At 49.1% G+C, this 17500-nt stretch overlaps 1 protein-coding gene across 1 annotated transcript in view; it reads left to right on the forward strand.

Moving 5' to 3' along the window:
* The window catches only part of cdh8 (cadherin 8), a gene marked incomplete at its 3' end in the record, with an annotated part of 76364 nt that overhangs the window by 26205 nt on the left and 32659 nt on the right, over positions 1 to 17500 (forward strand). The window contains 1 exon segment of the mRNA XM_030378081.1: positions 12441 to 12735. Coding sequence (XP_030233941.1) covers positions 12441 to 12735 — 295 coding nt within the window.

Consider the following 17500-nt stretch of genomic DNA (forward strand, 5'->3'; position numbering starts at 1 on the left):
ACACATGCCCACCAACGGAGATACTAACATGCAAACACACACATAAACACACACACACACACAGACAAACACCCTAACACGCGTGTTCACGTGCACACACCTGGCAGGCGGCCGCAGACGGTCCCGGGGAAGGGGCGTCCTCTCAGACTCTGATTGTGTTTAAATGTCTTTCTGTCTTATTACTGAAGACGGACGACCGGCCACCACCGGCTCTCATTAGCCCACAGAGCAGAGTTGCATCCCAACACATGAAGGAACATAATCCCTTCAACAGACACACAGGAGCAGACCGCATGGACACACGTGTTGGCTGCCCACTCCCACAGACACGCACACGCACTAACAGACACACACACGCACACTGACACTCCCACAGACAGACGCACGCACTAACAGATGTCTGTCGGTTAGTTTGTGTGTGTGTGTGTGTGTGTGTGTGTGTGTGTGTGTGTGTGTGTGTGTGTGTGTGTGTGTGTGTGTGTGTGTGTGTGTGTGTGTGTGTGTGTGTGTGTGTGTGTGTGTGTGTTTGCTCCTCTTGAAGGAACTGGTTAGCCTAATGAGAACCGCTCCATTCATGATGTTTATGTGTGTGTGTGTGCGCTCCCCAGCGCTGTGATCTGCCAGACCAACCCCACGTCGCTGCATTGTGCTTTCCTCGGTTGATAAACATGGCTCCGTCTCTCATTGCCTGGACTGACTGGTGAATAATGGGTGGGTTCAGGTTTACAGCGAGCAGCAGAACACACAGCAACCTTGTGTCGTTCACAACGGATCTGGCACCTGCTGGCACATAAACACTTGGGGATATGAACACCGCTAGTTACCAGTGAGAGAGAGAGAGAGAGAGAGAGAGAGAGAGAGAGAGAGAGAGAGAGAGAGAGAGAGAGAGAGAGAGAGAGAGAGAGAGAGAGAGAGTGGGAGGAAGAGGGAGAGGGAGAGGGAGAGGGAGAGAGAGAGAGAGATGAATGGGTGACCAGAGGGTTAATATTTCTGTTGCGGCTGCTCGGACAGATATTGGTCCGCCCTGCAGTCGTTCACGCAAGTATAATTACGTCTAGTTGTAACTCCATTCACCACCTGCGCCGCTGTGAGGGACATTCTATTTCTAAATCTTCTTGTAGTCTGGTTTATTTATTTCTTTTTTTTTTGTTTGGTGAGCCTGCTTGGCTGCCCCTGAGCTTTGTTAAGGGCAGCAAACAGATGTCAGACCCCGGGGGGAGAACAGAGAACCTGTCCTGTGTGGGTGGAGGAGGGAACCCATTCACAGACATCTGACGTCTAGAAAACATCTCCAGCGCTAACTTGTCTTCAAACACAAGAACTTTTTCAGAGAGTCTGGTCCTGTGAGCGTCCTCTGTGGAACGTTCGGGTGGCAGGAGTGTGATGTGGAGGATATCTCTGAAACTCATGAGGAAGTGAGAGGGAACCCAGGAGACAGGTTCTGCAGAGAGGAGCTGCCTCCTTCTGATCCCAACACTGCACTCTGGCTGCAGGGCAAGAGGAAATTAATTCAATGGAGATTGTGGAAATATCTGAACATCCTCTCAAATGGGGTTGTACCAGGTCCCTCTCACTGCTCCTCCTCTCACAGCTCCTCCACTCACTGCTCCTCCTCTCACTGCTCCTCCTCTCACTGCTCCTCCTCCCTCTCCTCTTCCTCTCACTGCTCCTCTTCTAACTACTCCTCCTCCCTCTCCTCCTCCTCTCACTGCTCCTCTTCTAACTGCTCCTCCTCTCCTCCTCCTCTCCTCCTCTCACTGCTCCTCCTCTCCTCGTCTCACTGCTTCTCCTCTCACTGCTCCTCCTCCTCTCCTCCTCCTCTCACTGCTCCTCCTCTCACTGCTCCTCCTCTCACTGCTCCTCCTCTCACTGCTCCTCCTCCCTCTCCTCCTCCTCTCAATGCTCTTCCTCTCACTGCTCCTCCTCTCCTCTTCCTCTCACTGCTTCTCTTCTCCTCCTCCTCTCACTGCTCCTCTTCTCACTGCTCCTCCTCAACTCCTCCTCTCACTGCTCCTCCTCTCCTCCTCCTCTCACTGCTCCTCCTCCTCTCACTGCTTCTCCTCTCACTGCTCCTCCGCTCACTGCTCCTCCTCTTCTCCTCTTCTCACTGCTTCTCCTCTCACTGCTCCTCCTCTCACTGCTCCTCCTGTCCTGATCTTCCTCCCCCCTCCTTCTCCTGCTCTCCTTCTCATCCTCCTCCTCCTCTTCTTCTGCTCTCCTTCCTGTGCTCGCTTCCAGTACTAACAGGTGCTACCATGTAAGTACCAGGTAGTACCATGTACTATCACGTACTACCATGCAGTACCAGGAACTATGGTAGTACGTCATAGTACATGGTAGTACGTGATAGTACCCGGTAGTACACCTGATACTACCATTTACTACCAGGTACTACCATGTAGTACCATGTAATACATGGCACTACATGGTACTACATGGTAGTACCTGGTGCTTGTACTTCGCCATAACTCCAGTTATGAGCCCTCCAGTGGGTAAGATCTGAAGCCTCAGTGTCCGAGTTCCTCCTCACGGTCGAATGTCAGTCTGTCTGGACGTCAGTCTGACTGGATCTCAATCTGTCTAGACGTCCGTCTGTCTGTCTGGCAGACCTGCAGCCTACAGTTAGAAAGAACAGAAGAAGAGAGCTTGACAGTCATCGACTTTTGGTTCAATGTATTTACATTATTATAAACATTTGATTTATTTAGCACCACCACCACAAAAAAAAGACATCCATAAACACACACACACACACACACACACACACACACACACACACACACACACACACACACAGACACACGCACAGACACACACACGCACAGACACACACACACACACACACACACACACACACACACACACACATACACACACACACACACACACACACACACACACACACACACACACACACACACACACTCACACACACATACACACACACACACATACACACACACACACACACACATACACATGCACACACGCACACGCACACACACGCACACGCACACACACGCACACGCACACACACACCCTCTCACGCACCAGGTTCTGGCTGCCAAGTGCCGTACGGGAGGAAGAGGCTTAATTGTTTCTGCCAGAGTCGTGTCTGCTCTTCATTTCTCCCTCTTTCCTCCTAATCCCAGGGACGGTGAAATGGAGCCGTTATTTGCATGTCTAATGACACTAGATATCCCTCAGCCCTCAAAGGAGGAGGAAGATGATTATTAATAAAGCCAGCAGAGGCCTCATTCACAGCCACTCCTTTGTTCTGCGGCCGAGACAATGCTCTGCGCTACCTGCATGCTAAGCGCTGCGTCCCAGATAGAGGGTTCTGCTATGAGGCTTCACATCTCACGACTTCTCTTTCAGTAGGGAGACGTTTTGACTCTGTTCCATCAGCAGGACCAAACCTTCCTCCATTAGCTCGCTTATGATTGGACCCCTGAGTGCGGACTGAATTACGGTCGGTGAGAGGTGGTGGAATTATTGCAAATTATTACAAATTACAGACATGGTTAATTCACATGTGATTAAGATCACCCGCATTCAGTGCAATTATTACAAATGATGTCCCCAGCCTGAACCAGCCTGGAATGTAGGGCTGGGCTGCTTAGTGGTCAGCTTCCTAAAGGGCTCTTCTTGGTAAAATGTTTTTTGACGTGTGTGCTATCTCTGATGTCCACAACACAGAGGACGTTCGCTCAGGGACTTTACAACACAAACCCCACGGCATACTTTGGAAACGGGGTGGATTCCTATGAACATTCAGGTACGGGTGTGATAAGGTTTGACTGTAGTGGGGCGTGATAAGCCTTAGGTAAACTACAGCCATGTGCTAGGTTTGGGAGAAGAGCCACAAAAACACAAACTCAATCACTGCCCGGTCCGGCACACCGCCCGTGTGTACGGGCGGATCCTCGCCTGCGATGTGTGCTTCTCTCAGTCGCTCGCTGTAGCATTGCCACTGGAACTGGGTAATTTGCAAGACTTCTCAGGTTGGAAACAATGACTTTGACAGTTAGAACAGGCACTGCTGAGCACATCTGCATTTTCCGGCAGGAATGAGCCCCAAAGAATGGCTGCAGGCACCACATGTCTTCCAATTATGGAGATTCCTGAATATTTATGTGTGTATGTGTGTGTGTGTGTGTGTGTGTGTGTGTGTGTGTGTGTGTGTGTGTGTGTGTGTGTGTGTGTGTGTGTGTGTGTGTGTGTGTGTGTGTGTGTGTGTTTGTGTGTGTGTGTGTGTGTGTGTGTGTGTGTGTGTGTGTGTGTGTGTGTGTGTGTGTGTGGGTTTATGTGTGGGTTTATGTGTGTGTGTGTGTGTGTGTGTGTGTGTGTGTGTGTGTGTGTGTGTGTGTGTGTGTGTGTGTGTGTGTGTGTGTGTGTGTGTGGGTTTATGTGTGTGTGTGTGTGTGTGTGTGTGTGTGTGTGTGTGGGGGGGGTTTATGTGTGTGTGTGTGTGTGTGTGTGTGTGTGTGTGTGTGTGTGTGTGTGTGTGTGTGTGTGTGTGTGTGTGTGTGTGTGTGTGTGTGTGTGTGTGTGTGGGTTTATGTGTGGGTTTATGTGTGTGTGTGTGTGTGTGTGTGTGTGTGTGTGTGTGTGTGTGTGTGTGTGTGTGTGTGTGTGTGTGTGTGTGTGGGGGGGTTTATGTGTGTGTGTGTGTGTGTGTGTGTGTGTGTGGGGGTTTATGTGTGTGTGTGTGTGTGTGTGTGTGTTTATGTGTGTGTGTGTGTGTGTGTGTGTGTGTGTGTGTGTGAGTGTGGGTTTATGTGTGGTGTGCGTTTGTGTGAGTGTATGCGTGTGTGTCTGTCTGAGTGTGTGTGTGTGTGTGGTACGTAAAAGTACAATAGAGCAGAGAGAGAAAGCCAGTGTAAGGAACTCACTCAGTTCCATTGAACAGTTCCATTCAGCACCGTTCGTTCTCTTACATTTTACCTTTTCGCGGAGCGGGCCCACTGGACGGTCCAGCAGAGAGCCGAGACGACCTGTGTGTGACGACGTGTGTGTGTGGTGACGATGTGTGTGTGGTGGAGTGTGTCTGACGACATGTGTGTGCCTGTGAAAGTAACAGGATCAACAGGGTCCGACATGTTTTAGCGATGAGTTAGTGAACGTTGATGAAGTCTGTGATGAAGTGAGAATGACAACTTTTGGAAATAGGGAAGTGGACGGCGGTTACAGACCAAATAACAGACATCTCAAACTGAACTCTGGATCAGTCACTGACTCCTCGGCGTTAAAGTCAACCCTCCCAACATCAGAGATGATCACACGTCAGAGATGGACGTCAAGATGAGAGCTGTTCACCACCGAACATCAAGATCAGAGCTTTTCCCCTCCGAACATCAAGATGGAAGTTGTTCAACTCCGAACATTAAGATGAGAGATGTTCCTCTTCTTTTCTCCTGCTGCCATAAATGGTCATAGGATGGATGAACTAAGAAGTCGTCAAATTTGAATGAGAGAGAGAGAGAGAGAGAGAGAGAGAGAGAGAGAGAGAGAGAGAGAGAGAGAGAAAGAAAGTGTGTGAGTTCGGGGGGGGGGACACGTGTTAAATAAACAACAATAAATGATAAAGCCGAGCAGCACCATCTGTGCAGAGAAGACACACAAATCTCACACACACACAAACACACACACACACACGCGCACACACACACAATCACACACACACAAACACACACACACAGTGCAGAGCTGAATTAGACATGCTACGGGATCCATCTGCACCTTGTGAAATCAATCTCATTCCTTGATTTGATTAGGTCAGCCACAGCGAACAGGAGAGGAACTCGCTGCTCCTTGATTATGCTTGTTTGGTTCCCCGTGCCGCCGAGGACGTGCTCTCGATACCGATGAGGCTCAGGTATAGCATGGGCCCAGTTAGGGCTGCCTTCATATAGAACACACAGAAGCTACTACTGCTGTTACTGACAGCCAGAGCTCATCCTCATAACCAGGCAGACCCAGCTCTGGTAGGTGATAACCAGAGCTTCTCCTGCTAACCAGGCAGACCTGGCTCTGGTTCGTGATAACAAGAGCTTCTCCTGATAACCAGGCAGACCCAGCTCTGGTTCCTAATAACCAGAGCTTCTCCTGCTAACCAGGCAGACCCGGCTCTGGTTCGTGATAACCAGAGCTTCTCCTGCTAACCAGGCAGACCCAGCTCTGGTTCGTGACTACCAGATCCTCATCTGCACCTTTCACTGCGCCAGGCAACATTCTGGTATAATCCTTTTCATAATTCTGAGTTTCTTCTGCAAGTTTCTTATTCAAATCCATGATGTCATGTTCGTATGAATATGTAGAGCAGCTGTACGTGCGTCTGTTTCTCCGGCGCTGGATGGAGGAGGGCTTCCATCTGTCGGTTTTGTGTTCTTCATGTGTTCTTTTGTTCTAGTGAGTACCAGTACTTACAGTTCACTAGTAGTACTAGCTTACTGCTGGAATAAGTAACCTTGCCTTTTGCTTTGTTGGGTAATAACAGTGTTTCCCGAACACGTCCACGACACGATTGATTGTTCTTGGAAACAAGAAACCAATTTATTGTCAGTCTTGGTGCGTAGGTTGGTTATTCAAAGAGTAATTTTATCTTCATGACAGAAATGTAGATTTTTCTTTTGTGCTGGATATTTTTAGTAGCAGGGTTGGTGATTGAACGACGGCCCACATCACCAACAGAAGGAGCTTCATGGATGGCTGCCTGTGATTGTGTTCTCACACATTAAGTAACCACGCTCACCAATCTCTCCTCACTGAACACGGGCATAATCAGGGCAGGGCGCTCTGGACGCTGTGCTCTGAAGCATTGAGACGGACAAGACGCCCGTCCAAAAGGGTTCACTCTTTTCTCACATTTTTCTTCGTTTATATGAATTTCATCGTTCAAGAAAACAGAGACGGACAACGCTGTCTCCGTCAACCGTTCAGCTGTCCTTTGTTTGTTCCAGATAGAAAGAGAAAGTGTGTTTTTGTGACTGGGAGGGTGTTCAGCTCAGTACAGCGGCCTCTGATTGTAATCAAAGTCCCATTCGGAAATAAGCTTCAACTACAAAGCGGATCAGCCACCAGAAGTGTGGAGCGCTGACCTCTGCCTGTCTCGGGGCCACGACCCCTCTCCTATTGTCTTTGTCAGCCCGTCTGAGATGATCATGAAAACTAAGTGAGGATGAACAAAAAACTGGGAAAACATTCCAGCCAGTAAAGGATTTCTTCCTCCAGCGTTGGTGAAGACTGTCTGTCCTCCTGAGAGCCTCTATAAGGACAGACAGTAGAGGCTATCGTTGCATTGTAGTCCACGTTAAGCAGCTAACCCCGGTCCTGTGGTCATTAGCTGACCCCAGTCATGTGTTCATGATTAGAGAGGGAGAGAGAAAGAGAGAGAGAGAGAGAGAGAGAGAGAGAGAGAGAGAGAGAGAGAGAGAGAGAGAGAAATTGAGCGAGAGAGAGAGAATAAGGAGAAGCTAACTCCTCCCTATAGACTGGAGGTGAGAGACAGAGGGAGGGAGGGAGACAAATCCCTCTGAGTCACTCAAACGTTGCAGCGTTCGATGGTGGACAGTGTGGAGCGTGTTACAGGACTCAGACCAAGAGGAAGTGTTTTTTCTGTCTGGTTTGATGAAGCACTCTGGGCCGTGAGATGGACTAGAGGGAAATGTTTCCAAGAATAGCTAAGTGCATCATATATCATGCATCGCACCATCTGGACCGTACATTCAAAATGTTATCGCAATATTTAGAATTACATATTACTCACAGAGTGCTAATTAACAGGGATAAAAAGCCTGCAAAAGAGAAGGTTTTAGATGAATCTCCAGATGTGTTTGAGTGGATTCTATCTTGAGTAACAATCTGAGCAGTGATTGCCTGAGGACACACAGTTAGACAAAAGCTCTAATTTTTACCAATTTTGCCAAATCCATTATTTCTCATTAATAGATATTCATTAGGAGGCTGCTGAAATGAGTCCTCTGGATTCATTATTATTATTAGACCGGGCGGCAGTGGTCGATGATAATTGGGCCACGCGCTCCAGCGAGGCAGAGGAAAACACGGAGTGGAGAAGGTCAACATCTGGCCTCTGGATGTGAACGTGTCCAACAGCGGCGGCGCAGCTCAGGTCATACATTTTACAAACAACATGCGTTTGATCTGCATATTTCATGTCCTCATGCACAAACAACGTCCCCAGAACCGCCTCTGGCCGACACAACTCTGTGAGAGTCTCTCTCTCTCTCTCTCTCTCTCTCTCTCTCTCTCTCTCTCTCTCTCTCTCTCTCTCTCTCTCTCTCTCTCTCTCTCTCTCTCTCTCTCTCTCTCCTCTCTCTCTCTCTCTCTCTCTCTCTCTCTCTCTCTCTCACCAAAGGCCCTGATAAGGAGTGGAATCATTCATTTCATGGTTGTAGGGGTTGTAGTTCTCTGAGTGGTGGGGGTGTAGTTCTCTGAATGGTAGGGGTGTAGTCGGGGGGTGGGGATGTAGTTCTCTGAGGGGTGGTGGTGGGGATGTAGAAGGGGTGTAGTTTGCTGAGGGGTGGTGGTGGGGGTGTAGTGGGGGTGTAGTTCTCTAAGGGGTGGTGGTTGGGCTGTAGTAGGGGTGTAGTTCTCAGAGGGATGGGGGTTGGGGGTGTAGGTCTCTGAGGGGTGGTGCTGGGGCTGTAGTAGAGGGGTTGGGGGTGTAGTTCTCTGAGGGGTGGTGCTGGGGCTGTAGTAGGGGGGTTGGGGGTGTAGTTCTCTGAGGGGTGGTGCTGGGGCTGTAGTAGAGGGGTTGGGGGTGTAGTTCTTTGAGTGGTGGTGCTGGGGCTGTAGTAGGGGGGTTGGGGGTGTAGTTCTTTGAGTGGTGGTGCTGGGGCTGTAGTAGGGGGGTTGGGGGTGTAGTTCTCTGAGGGATGGGGGTGGGGGTGTAGTAGGGGGGTTGGGGGTGTAGTTCTCTGAGGGGTGGTGCTGGGGCTGTAGTAGGGGTGTAGTTCTCTGAGGGGTGGTGCTGGGTCTGTAGTAGGGGTGTAGTTCTCTGAGGGGTGGTGCTGGGTCTGTAGTAGGGGTGTAGTTCTCTGAGGGGTGGTGCTGGGGCTGTAGTAGCGGGGACATGGCAAGGAACCTCCTCATTAGAGCAGGGTGATTGCTCCAGTGATTGCCATGAAAGCAGTTCTCCAGACGCCCAGACACATCTCTGCTGACACGTCCCTGATTGGGTGTGCATGAGTGTGTGAGTGAGGGTGTGTGTGTGTGCGTGTGTGTGAGTGGGTGAGTGAGTGTGAGTGTGTGAGTGAGTGTGAGTGTGTGTGAGTCGGTGTGTGTGTGATTGTGTGTGAGCGTACGTGTGTGTCAGTGTGATTTGGTGCATGTAGGTATAGGAAGGATTTCTCCTTAGAGATTACATGCGGGTTCAAAATGGTTTCTCAGAAATCCATTCCATCCAAACACATTGCCCCTATCAGTCAGGAGGGCCAGCATTACCACACAGAGGGCAGGGGTACCCTCCCTAAAACAAACCACCTCCACTCCCTCTGCCGCAGAGCTTGCTATGATAGTTTCCGTGGTAACTAAGATAATGACCCTGCACCAGAGCATGGTCTGACCTGGTAATTGTACTCTGTGATGATCTCCGCTGAACCTCGGCTCTGAGACGTCCACGGCTCTGAACACGCCTCAGATAAGTTAGTATCTGGAATATGAGTCTGCTTTATCGGCTCCTCCTGATATCAGCAGGGTATATGTTTGAGTGCCTACTAGCAGAACAGTAAAATGATCATGCATCACTTCTCAGTTGACCTCAAAGCACCTAAAGGTAGAACGATGATCGAGGGGAAACAGAGTTGTCGTTTTTGGTTAGGATTAGATTCTGATTCAGGGTGATTAGTGTATAGCTGATTTGATCATGTTTGAAATGGCAAGGCCACCGTCATGATGAAGGGTTTTCATGATGCATCGCCACATTCATCAGGAAAAAGGCACTTGGGTTTAATGTTTGCAAACTTTTTCGTTAAAAACAAGCATTGCTAACAGAATACATCATCACAGCATCGACTAACACAGGAATGCAGATTTGGTATGAAGCGAGACGCTAAATAAATGCTAACTAAGGAGTTCAGCACAGGTGTCTGTTGTATGACAGAAACAAATATCGATGTGCTCGCTGTTTCATGTTCTCTCCATTCTACTTTCTGTGATGCGGGAAGATATCCAATGCTTGATCCGTCTCAAACACACACAAAAAAATGCACACACACACACACGCACAGACCCACTCACACGTACACACACCCACACACACACACCCACACACACACACCCAACCACACGAACATTGAGGTTTGCAAAGTAATCTGACGTACAGTCATTAATTTGGGCTCATTTAAAGGGATTCTCAGGGTGTTGCAGGCGTTTGTGTTAATGAGCTGCATCTTTCACATGAAATGATGGCACAATTAGGGAACAAAAATGCAAGGTGTGACAATCTAAGCGAATGTGCTTCGTCAATGTCCAGGAACTGCACCTCGGAGACGCTGTGCCGAAGCCCCCATTGTGCGCGTGGCTAAGAACACAGGCGGATTGTTGTGATGGGGGGGGATGGGGGGGGGTCGGGATGGTTTCTGCCTCGCTCCTCTGAACCTGACCGCTCGCTCCCAGGGGAATGGTTCAATGGGGTGTTTGGAAATGAAATTGAAGCTGCAGAATGCTTATGTTTGATACAAGCCTCTGTGTGTGTGTGGGAGAGATTGCGTCTGCATTTTCGTGTCTTTGTGTGGATGTGTGTGTCGGAGTCTGTGTGTGTTTTCATATTTTTTTGTCATTTCATTGTGTCTTTACGCTGGTGCAGGTTTAGCTCTGCCTAATTGTATGTTGTTGTGCATGTCTGTGTGCGTGTGTGACTGTGTGTGTGTCCGTGTGTGTGCGTGTGTGTGCGTGTGTGTCTGTGTGTATGCGTGTATGTGTACGTGTGTGTCTGTGTGTGTGTGTGTGTGTGTGTGTGTGTGTGTGTGTGTGTGTGTGTGTGTGTGTGTGTGTGTATATGTGTGTGTGTGTGTGTGTGTGTGTGTGTGTGTGTGTGTGTGTGTGTGTGTGTGTGTGTGTGTGTGCGTGTGTATATGTGTGTGTGTGTGTGTGTGTGTGTGTGTGTGTGTGCGTGCATGCGTGTGTGTGTGTGTGTGTGTGTGTGTCTGTGTGTGTGTGTGTGCATATGGAGACATTGCTGAACTACAAATTGAAATAAGAGGCCTGCCAGCCACGTCACAGAAGCTGAACATTTTGTTGAATTTGCAAACGTTCTGCTTCATGCTTTTAATCCTGCAAGCAATTGAGCTCCTACTTTAGGTTCCAATGAATTAAATCTAAACTGAAATGTGTAGATTGCCCTTTTATGTCGGACAGTCTCCGTACAGAGACAGTCTGAAGCAGGCACAGCTCCTGTGGTTTTAGGAGAAGGATGACGTGTGTCCTTTCACCTCGCCGTCCACCGTCGTCCTGTTGGTCCTGGCTGGCGTCGGCGGGCTCTAATTGAAATAACGAGGTGCTCTTCCTGTTCCTGAGCCCCTGACGTCTGCCTCGTGCTGAAGCCTTGTCTGAGTCATTAGTCGGCCGGCTGGAGAGGAAGCCCAGTGCTCAGCGGTGCGCGTAATGCTGCTTTGGTGAGCTAATCAAACTCTGATTACAAAAATAATGAGGGAACGCCGGATTGTCCAGCCACGTCAACGCTTGTTCTGCTTTTCCTCTCAGTGTATAACAGCGAGTTGTAGAGTTGATCACGTAATGAATCACATCCCGCTCTTTGGAGAAATGCACTACAGTCTTTTTTCAGCAGTTTTCCTACGGTGCTAACTAAGTATTATGAATGCTTAAGGGAATGGTAGCCCGTGCTTTGTGTGCTGCTGAGCATGATTCAGATGTGATGTGCAGCCCGTATTTAGGCTAAGGTCCGCTTCCTGCTCTACTTATAAAGTTATCCTCCCCAGTGGGGCTCATTACAGCAGTGTGTGTTGGGCTGTGTGTATTGTCCCTTCTCTTGTTCCCGCAGACCGGAGCGTACGCTGCTCCCATGTTGACAAACCACCGCGTCTTCACAGCGGCTGCCCACCTAATCAGAGCTCTGTGGTTTAGTGAAGGACTGAAGGAATGAAGGGGCTCCCATGACCAGACATATTTGTAAAAAGTCTAGGGTTAGGGGAACACCTGGGTCCATGTAGAACACAAGATGCACTTCCAGTCTCCTGACGAGCTCGCTGTCGCCGTGCGTGGTCGACTCCACCGTCGGTGTTTGAATGTGTGTATGAATCGCTGTAAGTCACTTTGGATGAACGCGTCTCAATGCCCTGAGAGTAAACGTCCCTCGTCTCCTCTCTACGTCTCCTCTCTACTCTCTCTTCTCTTTCCTCATCTCCTCTGTCCTCTGTCCTCTGTCCTCATCGCTCTCTCCTCTCTCCTCTGTCCTCCAGCTCCACACCGACCTGGACGTGGGCGGCAAGAGGATTAAGTACGTGTTGGCGGGCGAAGGGGCCGGCACCATCTTCGCCATCAACGAGATGACGGGGGACATCCACGCCATGAAGCGGCTGGACCGCGAGGAGAAGGCTGAGTACACGCTCACCGCCCAGGTCACCAACGCCGACACGGACGAGCCGCTGGAGCCCCCTTCCGAGTTCATCATCAAGGTGCAGGACATCAACGACAACCCGCCGCAGTTCACGGAAGGACCGTACCGCGCCTCCGTGCCCGAGATGTCCACCGTGGGTGAGTGTGTGGACCTCAGGAGCTCCTCCTGGGCTACTCCTCAGAGTCTCCTTCTCCTTTTCCCTGCAACAACAGAGCATGGAACAGGGAGTATTTATCAGCGGAGAATATCCCAGGCAATATGATATTGTATATATCACATTAACATTTAACAAGCTCTAGCACATTTCTTTGAAGAGAAACAAAATAACATAACAGAAAGGCCTATTGTGCGAAAAAATAATAGTACATAGACATAAGATATAGGCAACGGCATTACCCTCGGGAATCCATAGCCTCCGACAATATTTGCATCAGAATAAGGACATGCATGATGGAAATGTTAGGAGGCAGAGTGCTTCACAAACCCGTCATTCATTGGGCCCTGATGCATCTACACATTTGGGCAAATCTGCGTTTCCCTAAAGAGCCCATGCATTAACATAAACGTCTCACATTGACAAGCTGTCTGATGTCAGAAGGAGGGAGACAGAAACTCAAGCCCTGTCATAAGATAAGATAAGATATTCCTTTATTAATCCCCCTTGGGAGAAATTAACAGGTGACCAGCAGTACAGTGGGAAAAGAGAAGAGCGAAAAAACAGTATATATACAATACATTTACTAATTGAAAATAAAATTATAGTACAAAACTATTTTAATAAGATAAAGTTAAGATAAAACAAACATACTATATACATGTAACTCTCCGTTTGTAGGTGACCTGTGTGTTAAGTAAATAAATAAGTACGATGAAATATGAGGTATAATATAAATATAAGTATAAATATAAATATAAATGTGCCAAATGTGCCAAATGTGCAGGGACCCTGAAGTAATCGAAAAATTTAGTAAATAAATAACAAATAACAAGGTTAACAATAGGTGCAGTCCTTAGGTGTGCGGTTTAGTCCTTAAACAGGTCTGGATAAAGGAGCTGTTGGGACTTTGGGGACGTTGGGAGCGGGGGGTTGAGGTGTTATAAAGTCTGATAGCTGATGGGACGAAAGATATAAAGGCCATGCATTCTGGAAAACAAAAACAAAGGTCTGTAGGGTGTTCTAACACTGATACCACCGGCATGTGGAGAAGGTTCTGCTCCTTGTTGAGGAGGTTTTGCTCCATGTTGAGGAGGTTCTGCTCGATGTTGAGGAGGTTCTGCTCCATCTTGAGGAGGTTCTGCTCGATGTTGAGGATGTTCTGCTCCATGTTGAGGATGTTCTGCTCCATGTTGAGGAGGTTCTGCTCCATGTTGAGGAGGTTCTGCTCCATGTTGAGGAGGTTCTGCCCCATGCTGAGGAGGTTCTGCTCCATGCTGAGGAGGTTCCGCTCCATGTTGAGGAGGTTCCGTTCCATGTTGAGGAGGTTCTGCTCCATGTTGAGGAGGTTCTGCCCCATGCTGAGGAGGTTCTGCTCCATGCTGAGGAGGTTCCGCTCCATGTTGAGGAGGTTCTTCCCCATGCTGAGGAGGTTCTGCTCCATGCTGAGGAGGTTCCGCTCCATGTTGAGGAGGTTCTGTTCCATGTTGAGGAGGTTCTGCTCCATGTTGAGGAGGTTCTGCCCCATGTTGAGGAGGTTCTGCTCCATGTTGAGGAGGTTCTGCTCCATGTTGAGGAGGTTCTGCTCCATGTTGAGGAGGTTCTGCTCCATGTTGAGGAGGTTCTGCCTCATGCTGAGGAGGTTCTGCCCCATGTTGAGGAGGTTCTGTTCCATGTTGAGGAGGTTCTGCTCCATGTTGAGGAGGTTCTGCCCCATGTTGAGGAGGTTCTGCTCCATGTGGAGGAGGATCCGCTCCATGTGGAGGAGGTTTTGCCCCATATTGAGGAGGTTCTGCTCCTTGTTGAGGAGGTTCTGGAGGGAGGGAGGGAGGGAGGGAGGGAGTACTATCATGAGTACTATCAGGAGGGAGTACTATGATGAGTATTATGATGAGTACTATCAGGAGAGAGATGGGGCATTGGGAGGTAACAAGGACCCCAGTGAAGGAGCCTGTGATGGCCGATGGGACTAGGGCATGAGGAATGGAAGTCGGCATCTCTTTGTTGATTGTTGTTCCCTTTTTGTCGCTCCTGATTAATTAAACATTCAAAAAATGCTCGGGTGTTAGATTGAAAGGCTTGTTTCTTTCCCTGACTACGTTTCCTTCGTGTATTTTTTTCGAGACCTTCTTGTTTTATGCATCACTGAATTATTGAAGAAATCAAAAGCTCAGGAAAACAAGCAATAAGTCAGCAGGCTTCCTCCCTCGTCTCGACAAAATCAGACGCTCTTCTTTTCCCTTTTTTAACAATTGAACTTTGTCTTCGTTGTGATTAAAAAAACTGAAAGTAATGGTTTGTGCAGAGGAGTGTCAAACAGCGGAATACTAATAATTTCTGCAGGAAATCTGTGAGAAAATAAACGGATATTGATGTGAAGTCTGCTGGATATGAACAAGTCTGGACAGCAAAACTGAATTGTACAGAGAGTAATTATGGCATATGTTGAAAGACAATAAGTCTGTGGGCTTCAACAGAACCCCACACGCACATTGAAATGAACAACAAATCAAATATCAAACGTCATTATTTATATTATTTTACCAGACATCATGCACCCTTCCTTCTCCAGATCAAATTAATGTCAGGCCGGTTTCTAGGAAAGAGAAACGTTGCAAGCTATGTGTCAAAGCCCGGGGTGTGTTTGGGTGTGGTGTGTGTCTTTGTGCTTCTGTCTGTGTGTGTCTGTTTTGTCTGGGAATGGGAAACAATGCAGATGAATTACCATTTGTTGTTTTGTCATTTTGACATCATAAGTCTCCTGTGTCCTAGCGTTGAAACAACTGAACGTTCTGCCCTGGCTGAACGAGCTGAAGCCCGGAAACACCGTAGAGGAAGGGAAAGACACACACACACACACACACACATACACACACGCACACAGAAAAACAGACACTTAAACACACACACACACACACACACACACACACACACACACACACACACACACACACACCCCCCAATACATGTTGACACTCCAGACGAGGGGCACACCGACCCGTATGAGTTAAAGAGCTCTCTCTGGTCGGGACCGCAGCGTCTCAAGATGGACGCAGCAGTGAGAGGATTTTCATTTGACATCAATTTAAAAGATCTGTTTTATATTTATCTTCCCAAACGCTGCCATAATGTGTGTTATGTGTTTTTGTGCCAGTGGATATCCTCTTTCTGTGCGCTGTGTGAACAGACGTCTCTCAGCCATATGCTGGCCGGAGCCGCACGGCCCTGCTGCGGACGAGAGGCTTATGATGTAGGCGGAAATTATAAAGTCTGCTTGAAGTGACGATCCAGGTAATTAGAAAGAGGTCGCTAGTCACCCGCCCCTCCCCCTCCCTCCCTCCCTCCCTCCCTCCCTCCCTCCCTCCCTCCCTCCCTCCCTCCCTCCCTCCTTCCCTCCCTCCCTCCCTCCCTCTTCCCCTCCTTCCTCCCACTCCCTCCCTCCTCCCACTCCCTCCCTCTCCCTCCCTCCCTCCTCCCCCTCCCTCCTCCCCCCTCCCTCACTCCCCCCCCCCTCTCTGCAGGATGATGTCGGGGGGGCGGGGTCATAGAGAGGTGTGAATGATACAATAATTGCTACACTGTGAAACAAACTGGCTGAAAGTTGTTTTCCCTGCCCTGAGACCATCGGGGGAGACCAGCGGGGGAGACCAGCGGGGGAGACCAGCGGGGGAGACCTGCGGCGGTTAATGGGGGCGGAGCTCCGGCAGATGGCCGCCGCCCTGAGGGTCTCTGCATTCCCAGCCTGTGGGCGGCGGGGGGGGGGGCAGGGACTGGCTGACGTCGGGGCGCGGACGCAAACCCAGAGTGACGTTAACTGATCACTATGGGAGCCGGTTGTCATGGCGCCGGGTACCAGGCTAAGAGGCGTGAGGCCGCCTCTAGTGAACTGATTACGCTTTCATCGCCGCATGTGACGCTGGGGGAGCGAGCGGCGGTGGTCGGCTCAGGACGTAAACGACGGATCAGGGGAGATGTACGGAGACGAGCGGGAGAGCAGCCTTCATCAGAGCTGATGGCCCGTGACCGTCAGCCTGTCTAACACACCGCTCCTTAGGGCAGACTGCAGGAGGGATGGACGGTGCTGATGATATATTCTTTACATATCACTATGTATATCCATTGAATGATCTATATATATCTCAGCAGACCTGCATTCACAGTGTCTCTCTGATGACCTCCGGAGGCGTTTTGTCTCTGATATTTCATTTGGGTCGTTGACTGTACCTTGTTAGGCAATACGTAGGCCGACAATAACTACTATTCTCATGGTGCGTTTCAACTCTACCGTGGCATAAGATAAAGTGAGACATGGAGGGTTCAGTGTTGGGTACCTGAATGTTCCCAAACCACTGTGATTTCCACACCTGTTTGGCTTGTACGTTTGTTTTGGCTTTCTGTGATTGGTCGAGAATTCAAAAGGCAGTGGGTAGTGCAGTGAACTTTACGACATAAAGCACATTTTCTCGTAAAATTAAGATAAAAACTTAACTTGCATTGGTTGTGACGATAAAATAATCTACAAATATAATAAAGTCTTCCCTATGGGATATGGTTCGGCCGTAATCACTGATGCATGGGGCTAGAAATTAGACCATGCTGGCACCTTACTGCCCAGGGCGGGAGAAACACACACACACTTTTAAAAGGTTTTAATGGAAGCACTAAATTCGATACCGCATGACCACAATGTGATTAGTAGTCTATGCTAAATGCAGGAATATAAAACAAATAGTTCCAGTCCTTGATTC

This window comes from Gadus morhua, chromosome 14 (assembly GCF_902167405.1).
Source record: "Gadus morhua chromosome 14, gadMor3.0, whole genome shotgun sequence".
Taxonomy (NCBI): Eukaryota; Metazoa; Chordata; class Actinopteri; order Gadiformes; family Gadidae; genus Gadus; species Gadus morhua.